Raw genomic sequence first — 26,871 nt, forward strand, 5'->3', positions numbered from 1 at the left:
AGGAAATAACAAACCCGAAACAAAAATGTGTTAACGTTTGCCTGAAAACTGTCTTAAAATCAGCAATTAATGAACGATATTGATCATCTTTGCAAGACTTTTTTTCATGTCCTGGCGAGATATATCGATCCTTGGACCAAATTCGCCCATTTCCAAAAAGGTGTCAACGTGGTTTCTGGATGTGTAGGCACAGATGAAAAATGCATGACCTTCACATTGTTAAGACTCAACGTTCACATAATTAACAGTTAATTAAATAGTTAACTGAGTAAACATGACAAAATCCTACTGAATTTTAGACTGGTAGTCTAAACCTGTATAATAACACATGGGTGAAGAGCCATAGCCTTTAAATTTGCACGTACGCAGAATGCCAAAAAGTGAACAAAGAAACACGAATCTATCAACGTAACATAGGTAGTTCAAGAATGCCGTCCAAGGATTTCAAATCAAAGTTTTCCCAAACAAAAATAGAATTCAGTTTTGATTTCGGTTCCGGAGATTTAGGTCTAAAACTGAGAATAATGTAGTAATAAATCGAAGAGAGAATATACATATTTTTGGTTTGCCTAGAATTCAACGTTATGAATTTACAGGCCAGATAAAGGGTGTTGCAACAAAATTAATGTGAAGTCCGTGATAGAATAGAACATGTTCATTTTGTACTCAAATTGATTTTGCAAAAGTAAAGCTAGTAGCATATAATGAAACATTAATGATTGGATTGATTGCTGACTTTATTAGTAATAACAATGAAATATATATATAAACCACACAGCTAAGTTACACTGTTTTAACCGCTACGGTTGGGAAATTTACCGCCACCACCGCGAGCCTCTCGTCTCATGCGGGATCCGTCCAGCATTGATTCGCCAGCTTCGCCTTGACGAGTTTCTCTGGTGCGCCGGTAAATCGCCGTCATCTGCAATGAAGAAACATTTTTGCGTTTTGTTGGTTTCATCTGGTTTTGAGTAACGGAATTACTGCTCTAGGATCTGACCATCGACGGAGGTCCCTGCGGCATGCCCTCTGGCGGTGGGGGCATTCCTTCGGGCGGTCCCTGGGGCATTCCTGCCGGTGGAGCTTGTCTGACGACCTTTGGTTTGGAGAGAAGCAAGGATGAAATTGTTATCAAAAGATCAAACAAATTTAAACTTACTCGGTTCAACGCAAGCATTGGCGGCGATGGGAACCCAGATGGAGGACTCGGCATGCCAGGTGGGAACTGGGGTGATCTCCTAGCCTTTAGTAACCAAACCATTAGTTGAAACTAATATTTTTTTCCAGTAAATTTTACACTACTCACCCTCAGGACATCTGCTCCGGGAGCAGCCCGAGTGGTTCCAACAAAAACCAGTGCCACTGCAAATAGTGCAAATACCGAACAACTTGTTAGCTTAGCCATTTTGGATTGATTGCCTTTACTACATCATGAAGCCCTTTTTATACAAAGTCTATTTCAAACAGATCAACGTCGGAGATTCTTCTAACGCGACTTGTTCTGGGTGTCATCAGGCATCTATCAGATTCAGATTAATTGCTCCTATACTTTATGCGCTCGTTTCAGACGGCCACAGATTCGTGTGAAAATGAAGTTAAGTAGTAGCGGAAATGTAAACTGTTGTCAGACTGCCATCCAAAGTCAACAGAGTTTATCTCGCAGAGGTGTTATTCTGCGACGGAGGATCATGCAACGTGGCAATTAGGGGAAATAAATCATTCACAAATTTATTTATGACTGGAATGATGCTGTCTAAATAGAGCATGTTCTTCACGAGGTCACATGCTGGAGAGTGTGTGAGCATAATCAACATCTAATGTCGCAGTAAACTTGGTATACCGTAAACTGGGGTCAATCGGGACACATGGGGCGAATTGGGACAGCAGTTTTAACCATGTTGGAGCACAACATTTTGATTTTTCTGGTTGGTTTCGGTTAGAACAGACTCAGGCCAACAAAATGTGTACATCCATTTCTAAAATTTAAAGCTTTAAGTGCTCTAAAAACTGCTGTCCCTATTCAGACTGTAGTCCCAATTCACCCCATATTACGGTACCACACTTACCAAAACAGTCAAGATTTGCTTTTTAAGCGCATTTAGAGATTTATTTTAGTGTAATTGATAAAAGGTGACGTTTTAAACTAAAATTTAAACGTTGTTCATGAATGCCCCTCCCCACCCATCGTGCTTCAAGCCGAGCCACGTAGCCCAGTGGTAACGCTTCCGCCTCGTAGATCGGGGTTCAAATTCCGGCTCGGACCAACACAACTGGTGATCTTTTCCCTTCTGGAATCGATTGCTTAGTAAAGGGAAGGTAGTATATCGTCACAAACTGGATCTTATCACGACACCTTAGGGAGGCGACTTATGGAACGTTATCACTAACCTTAACACGTTAACATTAAGTTGAGAATGAAACTGCCACTGAATCCGCTTTGTAAATGCCGGTCCCGATACTCTTCAAGGGTGTTCCCCTCAGGAACTGGGAAACATTTACTTTTTATTTCCTTTTAGTTCACGAGGTGTTGCATTTTAACTATTAAAGTCTCAACTTCAAAATGCAACGTCTCGCGTAATAGGGTACGTTATCCATTAGTGGACCCCTTACCTATAGTAGACCCTCTCATGGTATTTTGATGAAAAATTCAATAAAATCACAATTAAAATCGTGACTTGTAGTCTTTTATTTGGCATGTTCAGCACCATTTAAAACAATGTTGACTGACATTGATGTGTCACTATGATCACTAAGAAACTTCATTAAAATAAAACGAAAAACTGCCAAATTTCGAGAAAGATTAAGGGGGTCCAATATAGGACAACGAAAATCCTAACTTTTCCAAAAGTGGACCCAAAACATACAAAAATGAAGAAAACTGTGTATTTAAGCAAAAGTTTTCTTAAACATACAATAAATGCTTGTTGTAATCAACCTAATTGCATGTATTTCAATCATGAGTTTTCATGTCAAAAGTACCGAAGTTGCTGAAACTGTAAGAATTTATAATTGATGAAAACTTAAGTTAATTGTATTTAACTGAAGCATCATAATTGAAGTTAGAAATAATATTTTATAATACATTCAAACCCCGATGGTTTGACACAAACTGTTGTCAAACGAACGGGGTCACTTTTTAGTTGGACGTCCCTTTTACACGGAGTTTATACAAACTTCCAACGGTTTGTTTTGATAGTGGGCGTGAGCGCCGTGTAAAAAGTGACAGTTCGTCACTTTTTAGTTTGACTTTGACCAACCAACGGGGTACAAACTTAAAAAGTGTCAAACGAAAAAGTGACCAACCACCGGGGGTTGAGTGTAATAAATCAAAAACAAATCATTTTCTTTGAAAATAAATATAGGTGGTTTTATCAGCAACTGTAAACAAATCTATTGTTTTGGTCAACTATTCAACTTTTTACGGAAAAATTTGCATCAAAATTAGTTAGATTTTTGACACATTTTCTCTAATATTTTTCGGAAATAAATGAGTTTAAAAGTCTGTAAAGTTTTTATGTTGTTTTAAGCCATATCTATTAACAAAATTGATTTGTTTACAGTGAAAAGTTAGCAAATGCCCACTTGCATTCTTATATCTATTATTAGACCCACAACATGCATCAAAACTTCAAATATCGATTAAATTTGATATAAAAACAACAGTTTTCCTATAGTGAACCAGGTCCACAATCGGATTATGGATCCGGGTCCACTATAGGAAAAGGGGGTCCATAACTGGCAAGAAACAATTTTTTTCAAACTTTCTCGTTGGGAGCTGATGGGAATCGAACCCAGAACTACTCGCTTACAAAGTGAACACCGTAACCAGTCAGCCACGGCCGCAACCCTTACATAAAAAAAATAAAATGAGCTGAATGTGAATAATAAGCAACAAATTATCAAAAAGGTGCACAAAATTCTGTTATTATAAAAATTACGAGTCTATCGATTCCTTAGATCAAAGCGCACCTACGAGCAACATATTTTTCAAGAATAAAAATTCCAATATTATGATAATTCTTGTTTCTGATTGTTGTAAAGTATAGCTCTGGGTCAAGTTTCAAAAAGTTACCAGATTTAAATTCATTAAGACATGTTAAAAATTTGGTTCCGGGTTTATCCATGCAAGTCTATAAATTCAGTAAATTTTTCAAGATTATGAAGTTTCTTACTTCTGATAACTGTGCAAATCTCTTTCTTTTTCAACATATAAAAAAAGAAAAATCAATCAGGTATGTTGTGGTCTCTATTGCAAGTTTCTGCTCGAACCTAGGAGTCCGAGGGCATGACTGGGGAGAGGAACCAAACCTCTGGTTAGATCTCATTCAAATGGTTTAGCGCTAACTTCTGGGTTCAGTACACCCATCGGAACAAGCCCCTGAATGTCGGCAAAAAAGTAATTTTTGTAAACTCTAAAATGATCACATTCAAAATCTTACCTGACATGTTTTTTTTGTTGTTTTGTTGTTTTGAGAACTTTCTTTCGACGGCAATAAAACGAGCCTCAATGATTTATTTTATATTTTTTATTTAAAACTATATAACAGTATATACAATAGGCATTTATGCTATATCCTTACTATGCATATGTAAAGTAAAAGGAAAACATATAAAAATCAACCTAAACTTTGACTAATAAGTACGGTAGAGTGTTGTTTTTATGTGTTATTTATCTTCCTTTCGTGAGACAGATAAATCGTTTGGTTTGTTTTTTTTTTTCTTTCTTTCAGTGTTGCCAGCGAAGAAGTATATTTACAGGTTGGCTACGTGTGGAACGACTGTTTATCGCGTGGTGCCCTACATTGATCTGCCTTTATTTCTGCTTAATCTGTCTTTATCCGTTTTTCTGCTTCTTCTGTTTGCTATTATTTTTCTGACGACTATTCGATTTCGTGTGCTGTCGTTGACCGAACAATGTTGTTTTCGTCTTCTTTGTTGAACTATTTTCGTCTAATCTTATGTAACAAAATTACACTAACTGAGAGCGATTGCACTTGAAAGAAAGGGGCGGGGTCGAACTTAAGGTTTTTGTTTGCTTCTCTAGGCGCCTCGCCGATATAAAATATTGTTGATTCTATCATCATTCCATAACATTCGTAAGAAATTGGTCATTTGCTTGTAGGTTTTGTTTTATCTTTTCTGTGTAAACGCGTTCGTTACATTTTTGGGTGTGTGTTTGTGTAGCTTTTGTTTGTTGTTTTATGTTACTTTTCTCGATTATGTACTTTACTTTTTTTTTGTTATTTGAAGGATTTTTTTACATTTATGGATCGAACTGTTATTAAGAGTTATGATTCGTTAATATTCAGAGGTTTTTGTTTGTAAGTTATTATCTAAATAAATGGAATAGATGTTTAGGGGAAAAGGACTTTGGATTCTTCTTAAATACCTAGTTGGAGGTTTTTATAAAACGGCTAAATGAAGTCTCCGTGTCCAAATACTTCGTGAATAGTTACTTCCATGGTTGGCTTTAGAATCGTTTTGTGGGTGTTTAATCAGTTATCAAAAGTTTAAACAAGTTTTCAACACGATTAATTTTGTATAACAAATTTTCCGAACTGATGTATGCTAGCCATCTTTTTCTACTTGCTTTGTTTAGATGCAACGATTAGGTTTGTTTTTGTCACTTTTGGTTGTTTAAAAATATCAGCCATATTAGAAATGTTGTTATTCAATATCCAATGCAACTTGTTTTCCATTTATAAATAAGTTAAAATTTTGTATATGTGTTCATTAAAATTTGAGAAATGTCAACATACTGGCGAAAGTTTAACTTTCTTGTCAATATATCAATCAGAATAGTGTTTTTTTGTTTAATATCTTAACTCGCTAGTTCAAGGTATAAGGCTACTTTTATCGAATTTGTTAAATTTTGATAGAACCGAATAAAACGTAAATGGTTGGGACGATTTTCTTTTACGAATTTACTAAAAGCTGAAAATCAAACAAATAACCATCATCCGTAGATGTTCCTTCACAGTCGGTTTCTGCTCTGCACGCACTTTACGCAGATTTGGGTTGGGATTTCGGGTCTTCTTAAGCCTTAAGTTTTCGATGAATGTGAGTCAGGTCAGGTCGTGAACTGCATGTGACGCGGTCCTTAGTTAACGATCGAGTTGTAACATTTAAATTTCTTTTCCCTCTGAAACCATAACTGAAGCAAGTGAAGTTCGACTGCCCTTCGAATATATAAATGCTTGCGTTTTTACCTTCTTTTATATTTGAGTGTGAGTGTTTGTTTTGTATAGTTTTCAGAGTAACAGTTTTCATTTGGCATTTAAAACATTCATCCACCGTTCTGAATTTGAGTGCATGTGCACGCTTTTTGTAGAACTTACTTAGTTGTAGCTCGAGAGTACGAAAAAAAAACAGTTCGGTTTTATTCTTCCAGTGACTTGTTCGAAGGCCATTCACAGGTGACACGTTGGGAAAGTTTACCACCACTCGTTGGTAGAAGGTAGAATATGTCCTGCTTACGCGCTTTTTTTCTTCTTCTTTTGTGCATTATTATGTTGTTTGATCTTAAAAATCGCCTTATGTACTTTCCTATGACTATCTTTAAACTTAAACTAATCAATATCTCATCTTTTATTTCAGGAACGACCTAGTTTTTCTTTTCTCGTGTGCGATAGCCGATGGAGGGACAGTTGATTGATGGTTAAGTAAATAAAGTTGCAAGTTAAAAAATGAGAATAAACGATAGAAGAAAAGTCGGGGAAAATCCAAGAATCGCGCGTAAAGTGCGCGAACTGCGATGGTAACCACACTGCAAAATTCCGCATATTAACATTGTAATTTTACCTGTTGTTAATCATTTTCTGAATTGGTATTTAAAACTGAAGATCTGGCAACCCTGTCAAAAGTTAGTAGCACTTAAATGAAATTGACAGAGATGTTCAAAAAAGATAAAAATAACTTTCAATAACCGCCTTTCGGCATCATCGCATAATTGCTTGGAAGATGTAACTTTGATCTAAAATAAACTCAGTCAACTGCCCGCACCACTACAGCACACGAGATTAGTTTCCTCAGTTACGTTATTTAAAGCAATTTTACCAAGATTTTTCTTCTTCCTTTTCGTTATATTTATAGAAATCATGATTGCTGAAATTTTTTACACGATGCCTTCCGCTTCCGCTCCCATATTATGCACTTCTGTAGTGGCTTGTTGTGACAAAAAAAGATTCGGAAACCTTTAATTATTCTCTTTGCTGTACAATTTTTGCATATCTCTGTTTAGGGACAACGAAAATTAGTGGTTGTGCTTTTTGGTTTGGATCTTGGATTACAACTAAAAACTAAACGTTCTACTTTCGAGTTACACATGTCACTTTAGAAGCAACTGGAGATGTGTAGAAAATCTGATGTATAACTATCTGCTTTCTATTTTGGTAACTATTATAGACTACTTTTGGTTGACCACTATTCTACTATTCTATTTATGTTGTTTTTTTCTCCCTCCCCTTTCTCATATTTATCGTGGAAAATGTTAACCTTAAGTTGTATGTTTCTTTTAGTATCTAAAACTCTGAAAACTACTGTTCTTCTGTTCTTGCTAGGAGAGTGTAACATTTCAGCAACTGAAATCTGTTTTGGTCCGCGCCTATTTATGTGCGGATTTAGCTTCGAATTTGACCCCCCGGTGGGAAACGCCTGGGGGGACTGCTCTCTAGGCCTACTCAGCATGCACAGCCTGCTATGGGTAAGTTTTTGGTTTGCTTGTTTGAATGGAGGAGCTATGGATTCTGTGGATTTTTAGTAGAAAAAAGCTTTTAGAAGATTATTTTTTTTAGGGAATCAGAATCTGACATTTGCGGTAACGTTGAAGATTTTGGTTTTTTTTTTCAGGGAAAAAGGTTTTATTCAGGTGGGTTTTCGAATTGTAATATTATTCGTTTAGTGCGAAAAAAAGGAAAGGTAGACTGTTCTTCATGATTATCACAAGGCACTTAAATCAGAGAATTTATTTAGATGTGTGTGATGGTGGTACTTTTTAACGATTTTGGAAACCAGCATTAGGTGAAGTTTTAACAATTTCGTTGAAGACGAGTTACTTTTCTGCAGTTTTCGTTTAGAATCACACTACAGTAAGTGGAGCTGACTTGATCGGCTGAAAGCGTTTCCTCTAACCATTTACTTCTAGATTCTGTACGCGTGTTGAAATATGTTTTATGAAATTTTAATTATACTACTAAATATCACATCACATGTGGTGTATTTTACGGACTAAACTATCTTCTTGTTCTCTAATCGATTTCGTTCGAACTCTATGAAAACTATTCGAAGTTTGATTTAATTTTTCTTCTTTCGACAACTGTGTTGCTCAAGTTGCACCAACCTTTAGAACGTTTGTCGCGAATTAGTTTGAGTGAGGGTTTGAGTTTCGGATTTCCTGTCTGTAGAAGTAATACATCTGTTTGAAGTAAGATTGATTTGAGTTGAAAATTCCTTTGCAAGAAAGCTCACTTTCGATTGAGTTGTTACACTCACCCTGATGCATCTACCTTTCTTTGCTGAACTGTTTTTGTTTGTTTATTTTTTTGTGAGTGTTACTTGCTAGTATGTCTTTTGTAAACTTTTTGAAAGTTTTTTATAATCTTTTTTTAATAAAAAATGTGAATTATGCTACTTAAAAACTTGCTACCATTATTTGAACCTATTGAAGTAAGAGTATTTACTTTGCTTTTTCTTTTATTTTGTTTCGAAGAATGCAATTACCTAACCGCTCAATTATAAGAATTTAAATTCGTCGGTACTAAACTATTGGCTAAGAAATTGAAATCAATTTGCTAGGATTATATGGTTTTGCTGGCTGTCGTTACTCTGTTGCTTCGTGTGGGCTATTCCATACCAGATTTTGAATGATAAAATTTTCGTGATTTTTTGTCAGGCTGAAGTTGATTGAATATGTTTTAATAATTTATTACATGATTAAAATAAGAAATACCGCCAAGATCAAGGTGAGGAGCAATTTATTTGGCCAATATTGTTTTGAATTTTGATGATTTTTGAAATGGAAACTTTAAAAGGTCCTATTCAACAAAATATCTCATGCACGGAGCCAAAAAATATACATAAAGTCTCTCTACTTTTACACATTAAAAAATTATGACTTATTTAACAGTTTCCGGAAACTAAAACATCGATTACGTTCAACTTAAGAGTAAACTCTTCTTGCAGCACAATGACATCTTAAATTTTTAAAGGGTTAAAATGAACGAAAATAATTATTTTTATGCATGTTTCTATTGAAAGTTGACAAAGGAACGCGAAAATGATAAAATTATCATAAGAAATGGGATCCAAGGGGTCCCTCAAGCAGAAATGTACAACCAGAAAATTCACTAAAAAAGCGGTGTCTGTTTTATGTGTTAAACTGCCTTACCCAAAGCGTTATCTATTTTTTCACCAAAAAGGCCAAAAACTCCTTTTAGATTAAACCAATTGAGATACTTCACCTTTCATTTTGTTGCATTTTTTAAGTTACTGCATTTTAATGATTTTGATGATTTTTGACGTTTTTGAACCTTCAAAGTTTGTGTCCCGATTTGTCCCACTTTCCGTTGACCTAGAGTACTCATATTTGGCTCAGATTCTAGTTTTATGTGTACAAACAATCCCTGAAAATCAGACAGATTGGTGATGTCCAAAAGAGGTCCCATACAAAGGGCTATGCTTTGTTCATGATTCGCTCTTAAGGGGTTACATACTTGTAGAAAATCAAAAAATTTCATAATTCAGATTATTTATTTCATCCACCATAAACACGATTTTCAATCACAACAGAAAGTTTCATGAAGATATTTCATGATTAAAGTAAGTTACAGACGATTTGGAATTTGAAATTTTAGGTGAGAATTCAAAATTTGTATGGAGACTTGCATGGAGAAACAAGTAGTTGCTTATTTGGAGATAAGAGATCGATGTACAAACTTTCAACCAAATCGAAACAAACAAAACAATAAATATTTTCAAAACATAAAAAAAATTGCTCTTCTTTATTATTAACATGTTCAAAAATGTTTAATGACATCCAAAAGGAAATTTTCAAAACATAGATTTAAAAATCTACATAATGAAAAAAATGCCTCCCAAGGATTTTTGAGCATTCAATGCACAGTGGTCCGAAACCGGAATCTAGCGTGACAAAATTGATAGTGGCCACACGTTAAGATTTAGAGCTTTGGTGTCTTCGGAACAAATGATCAGGGTCAATTGAGGCATCTTTTGGTATGGTGAACATTAGGGTGGTTCAGAATTTTTATTTTGGCGGGATGACGAGATAGCGCTTTGGTGTCTTCAAAAAAGTTGTAGGGAACACAATTCTGAGCAACTTTGCTCAAGAGCAGATGCTTCTAAGAGCGAGGTCAAACTCCACCACCTATTCGAGTTATTCACATTTCAAAATGGCGTCTTTTTCGTCGTATTTTGGCTATAACTATCGTTTTAAAAGTCCGATTTTTGCTCTCTGGGAAGATAAATGTGTGTTTTGATAAGCTCTACAAATGTCTAGAAGACACCAACTCGTTACGACACAAGCCTGAGTTGATAAATTCAAAAAACTTATTTTTTTCATAAACACTTCAACCTAAATTACAAAAATGGCTCTAGAAACTTCCCGTTTGAAAATAGAGCTTCATGCTCTTATTAAAGTTGCTCAGAATGGTATTCCCTACAACTTTTTGAAGACACCAAAGCGCTATCTCGTCATCCCGCCAAAATAAAAATTCTGAACCACCCTAAAATTTGGACCACCCTAATGTCCACCATACAAAAAGATGCCCCAATGGACTCTGATCAAAACTCTAAATCTTAACGTGTGGCCGCTATCAATTTTGTCACGCTAGATTTCGGTTTCGGACAACTGTGCAATGGGAAAAAACTGAAAGAGAGCGTGAGAATCGTTAATTATTTCCGCGATTTGAAATTTTTTTTTTCAAAATCGACAACATTTTTCAATTTTGAAGAATATTATTTTTCTGATCTTTTCAAATCTTAACAATTTATTTTACGGGTTCGTTTACAAGAATTATATCCGCGTAGAAAATATTGGTTTGATCATTTCAATGTTTTGAGATTTAGAATACCTAGCCATCCTGTAAGCTTCTGAGTACTCCCACTAACATTTACACACAAGATCCTCTGTAATTACTCTTAGCTTTAAGATCAATGTAATTACAAAAGCAGACTCGGCCCTAACCAGGTCCCAGTACTGAAAAGGACCTAATAAAAATAATTTTATGAAAAAAAGCTTCTGAGTAAAATTCTAATCAGTCACACTTATACGAATCGCAAAATAAACAGTTTTTATATAATTTTTCTATCTAATAAGGAAATTTGCCGTTAAAAAAGTTTTTTTTAATAAAACGATTTCAACCTGATAAAATCACAAAATTTCGCCATCAATCAAGAAGCATGAAATCACCCACGTGCCCGTCTGTTTTCTTACAGTCTGGAGTTGGTTGGATCTTTCGCTGGCGGATCTTGTTGTACCCGCGCACGCATCGCTTAATCGCTGCTTCGACTTTAATTACTCACTAATCACTAAGTAGTCTTTTATCAACTTATTCGTTTCTACCCCATTCCCGTCAACCTCTCTCTCTCACACTCGCATGCCCCAACGAGACACTTCCGCTCATCATTCGTGTTATTTTTTGTGGTGTTATCATCACCCACAATCTCGCTCGTTCGTCATACGTTCCTGACACACATGTAACTCTTTGTAACATTCGTTCGCGCTCTCTCTCCCTAGTTAGTACATAGCTATAATTAGCGTTATCGTAATTCCGTACCGCACAGATCGATGCACTTTTGGTTTCCCCGGTTCTCGTGGCCGCACAGTTTTTAAAGATGGGGTGTGAGGGTAGTGGAATTGGGGATGTTCCCTAGTTTGGTGGAGGGAGGTGGGCTTTTGATGGGGGGTGGAGGACTAACAGGGGACCGCCGACAGAAGCTAGAACCGCGTTGCTCGTTCCCGCTGTTTAGTAAACTTGCTACTGCTAGACGTGGTCGTGGTCGTGTTGGTCGGCGTGGGACTAGAGTTGGAGTTGGAGGAGTTGCAGTTCTGATAGTGGGTGTTGTTGTTGGTGGAGAATGAGATTAGGGAAAGCGAGTTGTTTGGGCTACCGGGCTCGATTCAGCTAGATGTCCTGTGCGTGGCCATCGTTGTGTCCCCGGTCGCCGACGACTGGTTGCTGAGGAACTGGTTCGTCAGCGAGTTGGACATCGAGATGGACGATGCGGTCGTCACCGGGGCGGGAATGAGCGTTTCCGGAACCAAGTGAGGCGTTCTACTGGAGATTGGTGGGAGGATGGGACTTGCGGGCCAGGGATAGGCCGGTGTCGACGACGATGGGACACTCCTAAAAGAAAAACTGGTTTACGAAAGATGATGAGAACTAAACACCGAACATCGACTCGGAAGCAGGCGGGTTTATTCTATATGATAAGGGTAACACGTACACGTGTGTGGTGACTGATTACTAGTTTGATTACAAGCCTGGGTTGAGAGCTCGAGGATCGGGGACTTTGGGGACTTTGATCTTTTGTGTGTTTTTCATGTGGTCAGTAGTAGTTAGTAGTAGTAGTAGCTGTTGTATTTTTATGCGCAGGCAGCTTCTACGAGAATAGGAAATTATTGCGGCATGCTTCACGGTACCTGGAGTGCGGTAACATCATCGGGGAACCGAGCGGAGGCGCCGGCGTTGGCAGACCGGACGACGACCCGGTTACGGCCGCGTCCGGGTGCAAAAAGTTCCTCCGCTGGTCCATGCGCTCCTGGTGTTGCGTCAGGCAGCGCGTCAGCATGTCGGGAAGATTTTCGATTTGTGTCTAAAACAAAACAGACACCTTTAAACTAGATCACCCTAATAAAGAGCCCAACCAACCTGAATAGATTGCAACTTGTCCTCGAGGCTGGTGATGCGTTCCTCCAGGGTGTCCTGCCGGGTTGACATGTCCGACACTATCTCATATACCGTGTTTTGGGTCTGCAAGAAGATCGGTTAGTTAGTAATGTTGATTTGAGTTAAAAAGATCTGCCGAACGCACTTTTGCCATATCCGTTATGGTGTTGGCGTTGTCCATCAGTTTTCGTTGGTCCATTTTTACCTTTCGTAGCCTGAAACGAGTAGAAGTGGATTGTGGTTTATAAACGTGTTGAAGTTATAAGAGCTGGAACTAGCTTCATAATAAATTCTACAATAATTCTAAATATTTGGGTATTATCTAGTTAAATTATTTTAGTTTCAAACTTCACGCTTACAATCCCTAATTTTAATATATTTTGGAGCTGAATCTCTTGTACTGCCCACTATTGAAAAAACGGCTAATATCCACTTTTGGCAAAAACAAGATATGGTAGAGGATGTTCCAACGCATCTTCTAGAACTTGAATTTCACTGAAATAGTGTTCAGACTTGGCTGCCGATGCGAAAAACTAAACGGCTAATATGCCACTCTTATGGGAAATTGCCTTGACGGAGATTTTGTGATAAACACTAAAACGCGTTTTTCTCGGAAAACTTGATTTGGCATAATAGCCGAATTTTGAATTATAGGCAGTGTAGGAACACATATTTTTGTCTTGTAGACACAAAAGTAGGCCGTTGCAAATATTTTTTAAAGTTTATGTCACCCCCCTCTCTCTTCAAAATATGTCCGAAAAATCAGGGGGCAATTTTTTTTTAAATACTTCAACATTTTAATGAAAATAGAACAATCTAAAATGCATTTTTCTGTATTGATAATCACATTTAGCATGTTTGGGCTGGATTAAAAATATTTTGAATTTTTATGAAATTCGCAAAAAATACAATTTTCGTCAATACTTAGATATTTTGGAAACTAATCATTGCAAAACAACTGTACAGGTGTATAATGCATTTTAAAACACCTCCTCGACTTTGGTCAGAGGCGAGGGACATACACTTAAAAAAATATTTGCAACGGCCTTAAGGCTTAAATTGTTTATTTTAGTTGGTATTAAGTTAACTCTATTGAAATTGAAATTATACTCTACAAATAACTTTTGAAAGTATGGGTCTCCTACGAAAGGCCGAATCCCAAAAGGCAAAAAATCAAAAGGCCGAATTACTCGAAATTCTCAGAATTCTCATAAGGCCGAAGCCCAAAAGGCCGAATGCTCAAAAGGCCGAATCTCATAAGGCAAACCGCGCGGTTTGCCATTATTATTTTTACAAGCCATAGTTATGTAACAAAAAATGGTTTCGAAATAAAGAAGGCATAACTTTCTAGCATTGCTGTAACTTAATTTTTAAAGTTTCTATTTCAATTCAATTCAATTAGTTTTTATTAGTAAATAATCAATTCACAATTTCGTAAATCTTATAACCTAATAGAGTTTTGGAGTACCTTTCAACTATGATTTGTACTATAGTTCATTTTGATGTAATTGGATATTCTAACAATGGATTTGCCAACAGAAGGAAAAATTATTTTAAAAAAACCTTCTAAATTTGCTAAGGAAAAGGATAGAGATAGAAAAGCTTAAAACTAGATCACAGTTTGTTTTGTCTTTTGACGTCGAAAAACTTCGCTGCACAAGGCAGCTTATCCGTTGTAGATATACTTCATCATAAGCTCACTCAGAGCTTGGAATTGTTCTGCCTTGTTCCGGCAGGCACGATAGCGCGTGAGCATCTCTCCAGCAAGAGCGAAAAACTCGGGAAGCGTGAAGAGATCATCTCCGGTAACGTCTGCTTGTCCCGGTGAAGTACCGCTCCCAGAAGCGGCTACTCTAGCGTACGAACCTCCCCAACCGGGAGGGAACGCTGGGTTGGTCGATGGAACCGCTCCGCCGCCAGCTGCTGCAGCGTTCGTGCTCGAAGTCTTTGGAGGTTGGCGGGACGCTGGCGCTTTCTTCTTCTTGTCCTGCTCCTCGAGGTACTTTTTCCGCGCGGCACAGCCACGGAAATTCGCCGTGTGGTTTCCACCACAGTTCGCACACTTGACGCGCGCTTTGTGCTGCTGGGCGTTTTCCCCCAGCTTGTCTTTCCGCGGAAGATTGCACCTTTCGGTGAAGTGGGTCTCACCGCACTTAACGCACCGGGGCGGAAGATTACAGTTTCTTGAACCGTGTCCGAATTTTTGACAACGGTGGCATTGCGCTGCGTCGGTCGGATTCTTCGTGTAGAATCGCCACGTCACGAAGAAGCCGTCCAGTGCTTTGATCTGCCGTAGGTCCTGGATTTTGACCGACCCACGATCGAAGTACAGGAGGTACAATGTGTACGTACCTGTCACCGTTGTCGATTTCGAGAGCACCTTAACCTCTCGAGGCTTAACCTTGACGCCCGACAGGTGTTCTTCCAGGTCGGAGATCGGGCGGTCCGGATATCCCTGAAGGACGATCTTCACTGGGACCTTCTCTGCTGGGTCAAATGTGAAGAATTTGAAGTTTCGCAACTTCAACTTCTTCACTACCAAGTCGAAATTCTGTTTTGTATGCGTAATCACTTGCACCGAAGTTTTACTAATTTTAAGACATTATTGGAGTCCCTCAAGCAACTCGTCAATATCGTCCGCCAACGTATCCAAAACAAAAATTGGAGGTGGTCGTCGTTCCTTCGGAGAGTTACACTTTTTCTGCTTTCCTTGCTTGCGCGCAAGTTCATCATCGTCATCGTCGTCGCCAGCACTGCTGCTGTCACTGGCGGTGTTGTTTTCTTCTCCACTCAGCATCTCAAATTCGTTGCTGGTGGGAACGTTGGAAGTGGTTGTTGTCGTAGTGCTGGTGGACTGCTGCTGCTGCTGCTGGTCGGAAGTACTTCCGGATGCCCGGGTCGATTGTCTCGTCCGTACTGGGGACTCACGTGGACGGTATGACACGTGTAAAAAAGAAGGATCGGTGACGTCACCGGGCACGCTCCCGTGCGCGATGGCGGTCGATGCGGCGTTGGTATGTTTACCTTTCTGCACTCTGCCGGTAGATGAACTTCGCGGGTTTTTCGAGGCCGCACTCGAACTGCCACGGCCACGGCCGGCCCTTGGCATGCTGGAGCAGCAAACTCGCGGGTAAACACTGTTAATTACGGCGAAAAAATCGAAAAGTTTGAGGAGCTCCGAACAGTTGACTGTTGCTAGCTGGTGTTGCCAGTCCCGATAAAGTTTCTATTTATCTGCTTTTTGCGGCAAAAAATTGAAACTTAAAAAAATTGGTTTGTAATTTATTGCAATAACTTGAATTCATTGATGTACTTGGTGAAGAATGGTTCAATTTCGGTTATCGTCACCATAATTCAATAAACAAGAAGATTGAAACACTTTTGAAATGCTTTAATTCATTCTACTCTACTCACTTGTATGCATGGTAACAATATGATCGGTAAAGATAAACATAATTAGGGCGTGTGATTTTCCCGGGTTTTGAATTTCATGGGAAAAGGGAAAAATATTTTTTGAATCCCGGAAATTCCTGGGATCGCGGAAAGTTTTTGAAGCAGTCGCAAAATCTTTGTTTTCATTATATTTGTTACGTTTTTCTAGCTTTAAGCATAGAATTAGGTCAAATCTATTAATTGGTGATAAGCTTTCTTAAAATAGTTTAAAACACATTTTAAAAAAATGTGGTAAATTCCAAACCAAAATGAACCAAAATTTTAATATATTTCTTTTATTTATTTATTTATTTATTTATTTATTTATTTATATAACATGGTTACATAGGCTTAAACAATTTCATTGAAACTGTCCAAAACAACAAGAAATAAAATTATACCAGACAATGTAACACCTTGGATAAGTTTAGAATTTTATGTTTTATATTTAAAACATATATTAAAAATTAGTTTTAAGTCACTACCACCAACTGGGGAAAATCCGGACTACAGTCTTTGGACTTGGTAGGCAAACTTAGGACTTTGGACTTGGTAGGCAAAATGCTAACCACTAGGCCATTGCGGCTTGGTGAGCTATGATTGGAATTGAGAATACTGTTACTATCAACAACTATATACGCGCTGGGTTTTTGCCCATTTGACAAGGGTTCGGAAGTTCTAAATAACGTTAAAATCCGATTGATGCAAACGTTGTTCTGGGCGGGACTTGTTGATGAAAGCTGAGATACCTCGCGCTCGGCTAGCCAGCGTAGAAATGGGTTACCGAAGCTCGGCAGAGCTAACACCTTCCAAATGCCTATGCGATTAATTTGCATGTATAGAATGTTAAAATCTAAAACTACATGGAAACAACTCAATTCGGTTGCACACATACATACATACAGGAGATTTTAGAGCAATACATCTGGAAATCGGTAAACTAATTGTTTTGTTCTGTTCCTGTTGTAACCGAAATCAAACATTATTTTAAAAAGAAATAGTTTAAGCAGCTGTCTTAATTCGTTACTATTGTCCTGATTTGCTCCAGATGCCGGTTTTTGATGAAAAGTTATTTAAATATAATACTTTGTTCAAGTTTAAAGTCATAAATATACGTAATATACTAAGTCTCTTTTAAATAAATAAAATTTCATAGAAAATATTTAAGAGCGAGTTTTTCACCAATGTGTAACAGGTCGTATCGAGGTGCTCCGATTTGGATGAAACTTTCAGCGTTTGTTTGTCTATACATGAGATGAACTCATGCCAAATTCAAGCCCTCTACGACAAAGGGAAGTGGGGTAAAACGGGCTTCGAAGTTTGAGGTCAAAAAAACCTAAAAAATCTTAAAATTGCTCGCATTTCCGTAAAACTTCATCAATTCCAACTCTCGTAGATGCATTTGAAAGGTCTTTTGAAGCACTACAAAATGTGCCATTGAAATCCAGGATCGGCTTAACTTTATCTCATAGCTTTTGCAAATTACTGCTAAAAAATGATTTTTTTAAAACCTTGATATCTTTTTGCAACAGCCTCCAACACCCATACTCCCATAGGTCAAAAGATAGGTAATTTCATGGACTATAAGCCTACGGTATTAACTTTTTGGCCAATCGCAGTTTTTCTCATAGTTTTTCGATTTTTCTACAACAAACATTTTACAACGTTAGTTTTTGCCCTGTAGGCCTCCATAGCGGCACTTTTTGGTCTCAATTTTGTCATATTCGGAATCCTCGGAAAATTTCACGTTAGTTAGAAGTATTGGAGTGGTAAATTTGATTGGAAAAATTGCCATTTAGAATGAATTAAAATATTTTTTAACAATTTGTTGGATTTGGGGTGAAACAGGTTTTCGCCTACTTGATACAGCATTTGACGTATTGATCACAGAGTAAAAAAGATCTATTTCTTTTTACAAAAATGTTTTATTTAATTATTTTTTAAATCAAATTTACCACTCCAATACTTCTAACTAACGTGAAATTTACCGAGGTATCCGGATATGATAAAATTGAGACAAAAAAGTGCCGCTATGGAGGCCTACAGGGCAAAAACTAACGTTGTAAAATGTTTGTTGTAGAAAAATCGAAAAACTATGAGAAAAACTGCGATTGGCCAAAAAGTTAATACCGTAGGCTTATAGTCCATGAAATTACCTATCTTTTGACCTATGGGAGTATGGGTGTTGGAAGCTGGTTTAAAAAAAATCAATTTTTAACAGTAATTTGCAAAAGCTATGAGAAAAAGTCAAGCCGATCCTGGATGTCTATGGCCCATTTTGAAGTGCTTCAAAAGACCTTTCAAATGCATCTACGAGAGTTGGAATTGATGAAGTTTTACGGAAATGCGAGCAATTTTAAGATTTTTTAGGTTTTTTGGACCTCAAACTTCGAAGCCCGTTTTACCCCACTTCCCTTTGTCGTAGAGGGCTCATATTTGACATGAGTTCATCTCATGTATAGACAAACAAACGCTGAAAGTTTTATCCAAATCGGAGCACCTCGATACGACCTCTAGAACAAACCGAGCAGAATTTACAAATACTGCCTCTTAAGACACAAAGCATTTTGCGGATCGGTAAACTAAAATTTTAACAATTTTAATGCTTTTAAATTCTCGATTACTAAATATTTAACTGTTGATCTATTTACACAACTAAATCTGAATTTCAAGATCAAAATTTGGTTTGTTTTCAATTTCGGGGTTTCCCGGGACAAAATATGAAAAATCCCGGGATTTGGCAATTCCCGGTTTTGGAAAAATCCTGGGATTTTTGTCCCGGGAATTCCCGGGATGGCCGCACAAAACAGAATGTACTCGTTATGTACTTATTTCGCTTAGTAAAGTAAATCTTTCCCTGTTCCTGAGGGGAACACCCGTGAAGAGTATCGGGGCCGGCATTTACAAAGTGGATTCAGTGACAGTTTATTAATCAACTTAATGTTAATGTTAACATTCCATAGGTTGTCTTCCTAAGGTGTCGTGGTATGGTCCAGTTTGTGACGATACACTACCTTCCCTTTACTAAGCAATCGAATCCAGAAGGGAAAAGATCACCAGTTGTGTTGGTCCGAGCCGGGATTTGAACCCCGATCTACCGCTTACGAGGCGGAAGCGTTACCACTGGGCTACGTGGCTCGGTCACCCATTATTTCAGGATTGCACAAATTTTGGCAAAATATCGAATATTATTATTATTTTTTTTTTAATTTACATAATGCAAAAGCACTTGAAATTTAATGTGAATTATTGAAAACTGCTCATAACAAAACATTGCTGATTTTAACTTTTTTTCACAAAAAAAAAATCACAAAATTCTTATTTTTTTACATGTTTTAGAGAGGACAAAAAAAAACTTAAAAATTTATTGTTTTTTTTATCGTGGATTTAGCTAATAGCTGGAATTTCTAGCATCCTTCGAGGTCGTTCTAAACGGTCAGGGATAGGGTTAAGGGTGCCAACTTTTTGTGTTCAATTCAAAGAAAAATTTTGGCTGACAATTTTTATTTTCTAACACATCAGTGTTGGAATTCGAGCGAGAAGATGGAAAGCATTTCTCGCTCGCGAGCGAAGGACAAACTTGTAGTACTTTTCTCTTCTCGCTCGCGCTCGCATTTTCGTTCGCGTTCTCGCTCTCGCGAGCGCCTCGTGCTAGCCGTTTGTCCCAAGCTAGCAATTTGTTTATCAGAGTTATGAATGCAAACCAGGCGATGGTATAGAGTAGAGAACCTTCAAAGAGAAATGACATGGCACTCAAACACAACAAAACTCGCTCTCCCGTCTCTTTCCCGCTCATGTGCTTTTCAACGAAAGAACTCAATTTTGACAAGTAATTCAAGCGCTGCACTGAGTGACGACGCTTCTCTCTCAGGTTCTCTACTATAGAGGTGTAACTTCAATCGCTGTGTTGTTTTTTTTGTTCGTTTCTAACAAGTTCAACTTCTCGCGAACGGGCAATTCTGGCTCGTTCGCGAGCGGAGGAGAGCACGGGCAATCAGTGAGTTTCTCTCGGCAACTCGAGACTCGCGGCGAGAACTCGAGAGAGAGGATTTTTTCACGGGAGAGCGCGAGAATACCAACAATGCAAACTAGAGAACCTGATAGAGAAGCGTCGTCACTCAGTGCAGCGATTGAATTACTTGTCAAAATTGAGTTCTTTCGTTTAAAAGCACATGAGCGGGAAAGAGACGGGAGAGCGAGTTTTGTTGTGTTTGAGTGCCATGTCATTTCCCTTTGAAGGTTCTCTAATGCAAACACTTCTCCATCATTCTAGCATTTTTTTTTATCATGTTGGCAAAATAATATTTTTCTTGAAAAATATTTCGATTTCAATCATATGATCATCCCAATATTCTGGCTCGATGCTGCCATCATGCGATCACGTGTTCCGTTTGTTTGTCATTAAAGCTGCTGCTGTTCAGTAAACTCATTCGAAATTCTGAAACGGAATTCCATTCGAGTCGTTTATGTATTCCGTTTCAAACGCAACAACCGGTACGTACATGGAATCGGTTGTTACGTTTAAAACGGAATACGTAAACGATTCGAATTGAATTCCGTTTCAGAATTTCGATTGAGTTGACTGGGTGGACGTCATCTGACCAGCCGCCTATATCGACGGGTTTTCAACGACCGAGTCCATTAAGGAAGTGACGGTACAATATTTCAGCAATCAGTGGTCCAATCTTCAGTGTCTTTTAGACAAATTTATTGGAAACATATAAAACAATACTTATTTTGGGAAATTGAACTTTTGTGAAATAAAGGTTATTAAGAAAAAATCGGCAATTTTGTGATTTTTTTTACATCCTGTTGCTTAAGTTTTAAATATTTTTAGCAATTCATATTTTTTAAGAACCAAACTAAAAGTGAAATGGCTTGGTTTGGGAAAATTAACCCACAGGACAGGACTTAATTAATCAGTATAATTTAATTGCTCGCACCTCGCGCTTTTAAATACTCTCCCCACTCAAAAATAGGTCAACGCGGTCAAGGATTCAAAATGCGAGCCTTGCCAGTTCAAAGAGCGTCCATAACGGTGGTTTAAAAGTTTATCGCTCAACTGCCCTGCCGACGGAAGTCCTGTGTGTGTCCTGTAATAAACAATTTGGCGCGGGTTTTATGGATGATCACAACGCGTCCGCGCACACGATTTAATGTGCGTTTTCTCCATAAATTTGGCACGGATTTATGAAAGTCGTAATCGTACGCATCAACTCGCTGCCTTTTGGGTGATAAAGTGAAATTATTAGCCAGTGACATTGGCACTGGGGGTATGAAACCTGGATGATATCCACAGTTTGTCGGGAACAAATGTTGTTTGGGTAGGTTTAATTACAAACTAGTACATTGCTTAACCCTAACCACTAAATCATCGTACTCTAATTATGAGGTTGTTTTATGAGTGTTTGTTGGATTAATGTACACAGAAAAAAATAATGTAAATTTGGAAGCAGTAATTTTGGAAGGTTGAATATTACCTCTTTTATGATGTAATTTTACCTCAATTTAGACTGAAAATGTGACATTAGGGTAGAGTAGTCATCAATGAGACACGGGGAACAATGATAAAATGGCTCTCACAAGTCGTAGTTTCAACCAATCAGGCTCATATTTGGGGGAAAGGTGTGTCTACTGGATACACGTCTGCCATTATAGTGGCTTTGGTTATGGACGCTCCCTTGCAAAGTTATTCATAAATGTTTGATTCTGGGGTGTAAAAGTAAATTATGGACAAACATTACTTTTTCGCTCGTAGGCTGCCATTAACACCAAAACTAATATTTCTTCAAATTTCTTTCGACGTTCCATAGGGATTGAGTTGGGCTACAATGTCCTTTTATTAGGTTTGGCCAAAATTTAGAATATACCCAGTATCCAGGACTGTCTCATTGTTCCCCACTCATTTCAGCTCATGGGTAACAATGAGACACTTTGATTTTTCTTCATTAAACTTTTCAAAATCTATGGAAATCTTTCAAAACATGAACTAAAAGTGATTTTTGGCATATTTATAGAGTTTTAACTTCATTCAAACAAAAATACAAAGTTATTTGGTATAAATATACGGATTTTACCAAATTTAAATACTTTTTAGTATAACTTTTGTTAATTAAAGTTTCATGTTGGTAAAATTGCTCTAAAATGTTCAAGGCAAGTTACCTGCAATGGAACAATACAAAAACATGATGTTTTACTAGAAAAATCTTGATTTTCGTAGTGTGTCTCATTGTTCCCCAGCTGTCTCATTGTTCCTGCCAAGTGCGTCTACAATGAGACAGTTGAATAACTCTGGCTGTAGATGTCGGATCGATCTCATATTTTGGTCATTGTTAGAACACATTAAAAGAAAGAAAATGCAACAAAAAGCTCATTAAAACATGCTGATGAAAAAATGAGAAAAATCTTTGAAAATAGAAAACCAAAAGTGTCTCATTGATGACTACCCTACCCTACACCAGAAATGTGGTAAAATTACTCATTTCTATAGGTAAAATTACACCTTTTTTCTGACATAAAAGATGTACCCCTTCCCAGATGTAATTTTACCATGATTTTTTTTTCTGTGTACTTACGCGTAGATTGCTAACAGGAACTTCCTCTGATGCGTTCGTACTCGTCCTGGATTGACTCGTTTCACTAATCGTGTGTGTTTGTAAATCAGCCAGGTTTCCCTAAGTACATTAGCTGCCGCATTTTTCAGCTGAAATTGAAGAAAAATTGTTTGTTAGTGCGATCATAATCATAAATCGAAATATGCTTTAAACAACTTCCCAAATCACCACCCCTTTAAAATGCCGAATGATCATCATTAGCATCACGTAGTAGCTCCCAAAAAGTTACAAAGATTACCGAAAAATAGAAAAAAAGGAGGGGAGGAAAAATCACTTCCTGTAGGATTCGTTTATCTCGATAGCGCCTCTTCTCCGAAGTCAGATTCGAGGAACGTGTGAATGGTTTCCGGTTTGGGGGAATTTCTTCTGCCACAGACGCTTAACTTTGGGCTTTGCATGCCCCCGAGGTGCTGGGGCTGACTGCCGAAACGAATCTTGGTTTGGTTCGATTGTCAGACGTTCGATTTGCACCTTATCGGAGGCCGAGCGTGGTGAAAAACGAGTTGTTTGAATTGTATGTAATATGGAACATTATTCACAAGCTTCGTGGACCAGATGAAATCTTTTGCAGTAAAATACGAGTTATGGATCTGAACTTGAGATTTTACTTGCAATTTTGTACATTTTTAAGCTTTCATTAATTATTTAGAAACACTCACATTTGTCAAAGTAAATGACTAACAATAATAGGAATTCTGACTGTAATTTTATTAAAACGTAAGACTAAACTTGACAGGTGTGGAGGCTGCCTAATTGTTTGAAATATTTTAAGTTTTCTGCATTTTGCAAAGGGGTTATAACTATTTTTTTTATTTGAATGCAAATTTATTCGAAAGGATTAAAAAGCATCAAAAGGGAGGTTGTGGTACAGAAATATAAAAAAAAAAACTGTTTATTCCCATATTGTTTTGGTCACCGAGAAATGATGTTGATTTAATTTTAATCGGTCTTTTTCGGTGAAAACTGACACAAATTTTAGAAGAAAGATGATGAAATTTTAGGTGGATAGGTCGACTAAGAGTCATAGAAGAAGATATAAAGGACGGAAAACGAACTCTGTTTGATTTTTTTTTCGAATATCATATCTTAGAATCCTGTGAATGAACATTCGCATTTTTTGTATATGTTATGTAAAATATTATCATAAATGTAATGGTTTTTGCGATAATCGTATAAAACGCCATTTATTTGACACCCACCCAAATAACAAATTTTTATTATTTATTTTGGTCAAGGAACTCCCAAGCCAAACTTGATCCAAATCGGAGCACTTTTGAGCACCAGCAAGATCTGGTTTGACGTGGAATCACTGCGTGTTTCTAATCTAATCTAATCTAATCAGACCCTAGCGCAGCCAATCTTTCGAAGGGATCCTGGAGAGTGCCTTAGGTTAGATGACGCCCAGCACTCTTCTTGTCATTTATTAACATTTGTAGTGCGCCATTCCATCGAAATGCATTGAAACAACACAAGCGTTAAAGCGGCCAGGCCTACTGCGTAAAGCCGTATCGCAGAGATGATTCGTAATTGGGTTAAGTTTGAGCACTGAGTGTTCGAACAACAACACAATTTTGAATCGACAGGGGAGGAAGAAGCGTGGGGACACACCACCATACGCTCCGAGATTTTTGGTAGTATTCGTTGGGAGCACCATGCTAAGAAGGTTTGGTACTCCGGGACCCTCTTGGATGGGACATTGTATTTCCACGAATGCCCTGGACACTATTTGCCGTGGTTATAGCGCCACAACTCGCTCTACCTGCTGGTTTGACGTGGAATCACTGCGTGTTTAGAAAAAAAGATACACCTAAAAAATCTTGATCCTTTCTTTTACTTTTTATTACACAAAAAAAAATAATGTAAATTTGGAAGGTGTAATTTTTGAAGGTTGAATATTACCTCTTTTATGATGTAATTTTACCTCAATTTAGACTGAAAAAGTGTCATTACACCAGAAATGTGGTAAAATTACACATTTCCTAAGGTAAAATTACTCCTTTTTCTGACATAAAAGATGTACCCCTTCCCAGATATAATATTACCATGATTTTTTTTCTGTGTACTCAAAGTTAAATTTCCAAAAAAAAACTTTTTTCTTATTTTTTAAATGTCTTAGATGAGGATTTTTTTAGTGAGTGAGTTTTTGAAAAAATATGATTTCTGGAAAAAAAATGAAAAAATTGGTTTTAAAGTTTTTCTTAAGTTTGACAAAGTTTGTATCGAGGTGCCCGATTTGGTTGAATCTTTCAGCATTTGTTTGTCTATACGTAAGACAAACTCAAAGTTCAAAAATGAGCGTGAATTAAGTGACTAAAATTACACATCCCGAGCAGACGGAAATAACTTGGGAATAACGTTTTTTGATATTTGAAAATACTAGGCCAATAACATTTTATGTTATTTATAACAAGTTTTGTTATTGTTGAATTGTTATTGTAATAACAGATTAATAACATTTTGAGTTATTCTTCGAACAAATCTTTGTTATTCTTTTTTTGTTATTTTAACAACTAATCCGATCATCCCAATAACAAATAGAGGTATAGAGATACCCACGCGCGAAAGTGTGTAAGTTTGTAACATAATTTACACGCAGACATAGGGAAATCGAGTAGAACGATTCGTCTGTCTAAATCAGCAGTGTTCTTTGTTATACCACGAGCACGTGGTAAACAGCTGGTTTTTACAGACGATTGATCTTCCGATTTGCCTATGTCTGCGTAAAAAAGTGAAAACAAAATCATCTGCTTGGAATTTAGCCAATCACAATCGTTCAAAACCAAAACAATACTTCAAATACAAATACTCACTCAGAATCAGAGCTGAAAATATCAGGGGTCCTGACGCGAAAATCGGCGACGCATACACGATTTTTTCAGATCCATTCACTGAACCGCAAAACCGTGACATAAACAAACCCGACTCAGTCGTGAGTGCCCTAGCTCACTGAGCAGTTGCAATGCGAGGCAGTAGTCGACCAACGCTCATTCGACGTTGCACGCACACACATAAAGAAACAAGTTTTTACACAAAAAGTTGGTATTTATGCGTGGAAATGTAATTTTGAATGTAAGTTATGGTTGTATTAAGTGTTTTGCACAGTCTAGAACCCTTCAATTGTTTAAAAATAGTCAAAATAGTGTTTAGAGAGGATTTTACGAGTCAGTCATATGACACGAATTGAGTGAGTGTAGCTCATTTTTTCACGTCTCTCATTCTCCAGCAGCCGACCGGCACGAGTCAGGCGGCAGTGGTTGAACGGACACAGTAGGCTTACAGTCAGATGCTAGCAGTGAACTGACATTTTGGTTTGCTTCATGTGTACGCTGGGTTGGAAACATTTTGCAGGCCTGCTCAGAATGATGATGTGCGTGAGAGAAACCTTGGAGATCTCTATTCTTCCATAACAAAAAAATGTTATTCTCAAGTTGTTTTGGCTTTCAACCAATATCAGACCATTACAAAGTTTGATATTATGATATAAACTGTTATTGAACTCCTCTTATGCAAAAATGGATTTTGCAAGAATATTCCATAACACTTCCTGTTATTTTAACAGTATATGTTATTGAAATGGCATGAATTTTGTTATTACCGTCTGCCCGGTCTGAACATGCTGAATCTAAGCATCCAGCAGTCGGATCAAAAAAGTCGAAGCTCTAGGAACAAAATTCAGCTTTTTAAAAATATTATGTGAGTATGTTTTGCAGGAATTCTTTTCCTTCGTGAAATATTTACAAATTGAAAAAAAACAATGTATCAGTTTCCAGAATGTCTGGCCAAAGTTGCATCTTGTTAAATAAAATATTATTTTGATTTCTTAGCGATATAGCGAACTATTTCACCCAATTCTTTGTCGTAAATAACAGTTTTTACAACCTCGCTAACCGTGTACACATCCCATTAGCGAGTGTCAGCAA

The 26,871-nt window shown here is 37.5% G+C and overlaps 2 protein-coding genes across 11 annotated transcripts in view; both read right to left on the bottom strand.

The window, feature by feature from the left end:
• Positions 1 to 719: 719 nt before the first annotated feature.
• On the bottom strand, positions 720 to 1,464 carry LOC120416651 (basic salivary proline-rich protein 1-like). The gene is made up of 4 exons (XM_039578460.1): positions 1,307 to 1,464; positions 1,160 to 1,243; positions 1,001 to 1,096; positions 720 to 922 (listed from the first exon to the last, which is right to left on the bottom strand). The coding sequence occupies exons 1-4, from the start codon at positions 1,403 to 1,405 to the stop codon at positions 794 to 796; spliced, it is 408 nt and encodes a 135-aa protein (XP_039434394.1). The 5' UTR covers positions 1,406 to 1,464; the 3' UTR covers positions 720 to 793.
• A 3,692-nt stretch (positions 1,465 to 5,156) lies between these two features.
• The window catches only part of LOC120416662 (small conductance calcium-activated potassium channel protein), a 441,654-nt gene continuing 419,939 nt past the window's right edge, over positions 5,157 to 26,871 (bottom strand). For 6 of the 10 annotated variants that reach the window (XM_052707820.1, XM_052707818.1, XM_052707817.1 and 3 more), the window contains 5 exons: positions 22,913 to 23,040; positions 13,051 to 13,120; positions 12,888 to 12,989; positions 12,659 to 12,831; positions 5,157 to 12,374 (listed from right to left, as the gene is read on the bottom strand). In XM_052707820.1, the coding sequence (XP_052563780.1) occupies positions 12,137 to 12,374; positions 12,659 to 12,831; positions 12,888 to 12,989; positions 13,051 to 13,120; positions 22,913 to 23,040 (711 nt within the window). In that variant the 3' untranslated portion in view covers positions 5,157 to 12,136. Of the gene's footprint in view, positions 12,375 to 12,462; positions 12,832 to 12,887; positions 12,990 to 13,050; positions 13,121 to 22,912; positions 23,041 to 26,871 lie in introns of those variants that run through there. The other 4 variants (XM_052707815.1, XM_052707816.1, XR_008212046.1 and 1 more) reach the window with 3 other exon arrangements.

The sequence above is a fragment of the Culex pipiens genome, chromosome 2, assembly GCF_016801865.2.
Source record: "Culex pipiens pallens isolate TS chromosome 2, TS_CPP_V2, whole genome shotgun sequence".
NCBI classification, from domain to species: Eukaryota; Metazoa; Arthropoda; class Insecta; order Diptera; family Culicidae; genus Culex; species Culex pipiens.

Coding starts and splice junctions, on each gene's coding strand:
- LOC120416651 (XM_039578460.1), bottom strand. CDS start 1,405: ATGGCTAAGCTAACAAGTTGTTCGGTATTTGCACTATTTGCAGTGGCA. Junction 1,244..1,306: donor CCGGAGCAGATGTCCTGAGG/GTGAGTAGTGTA, acceptor TGGTTACTAAAG/GCTAGGAGATCACCCCAGTT. Junction 1,097..1,159: donor CAATGCTTGCGTTGAACCGA/GTAAGTTTAAAT, acceptor TCCAAACCAAAG/GTCGTCAGACAAGCTCCACC.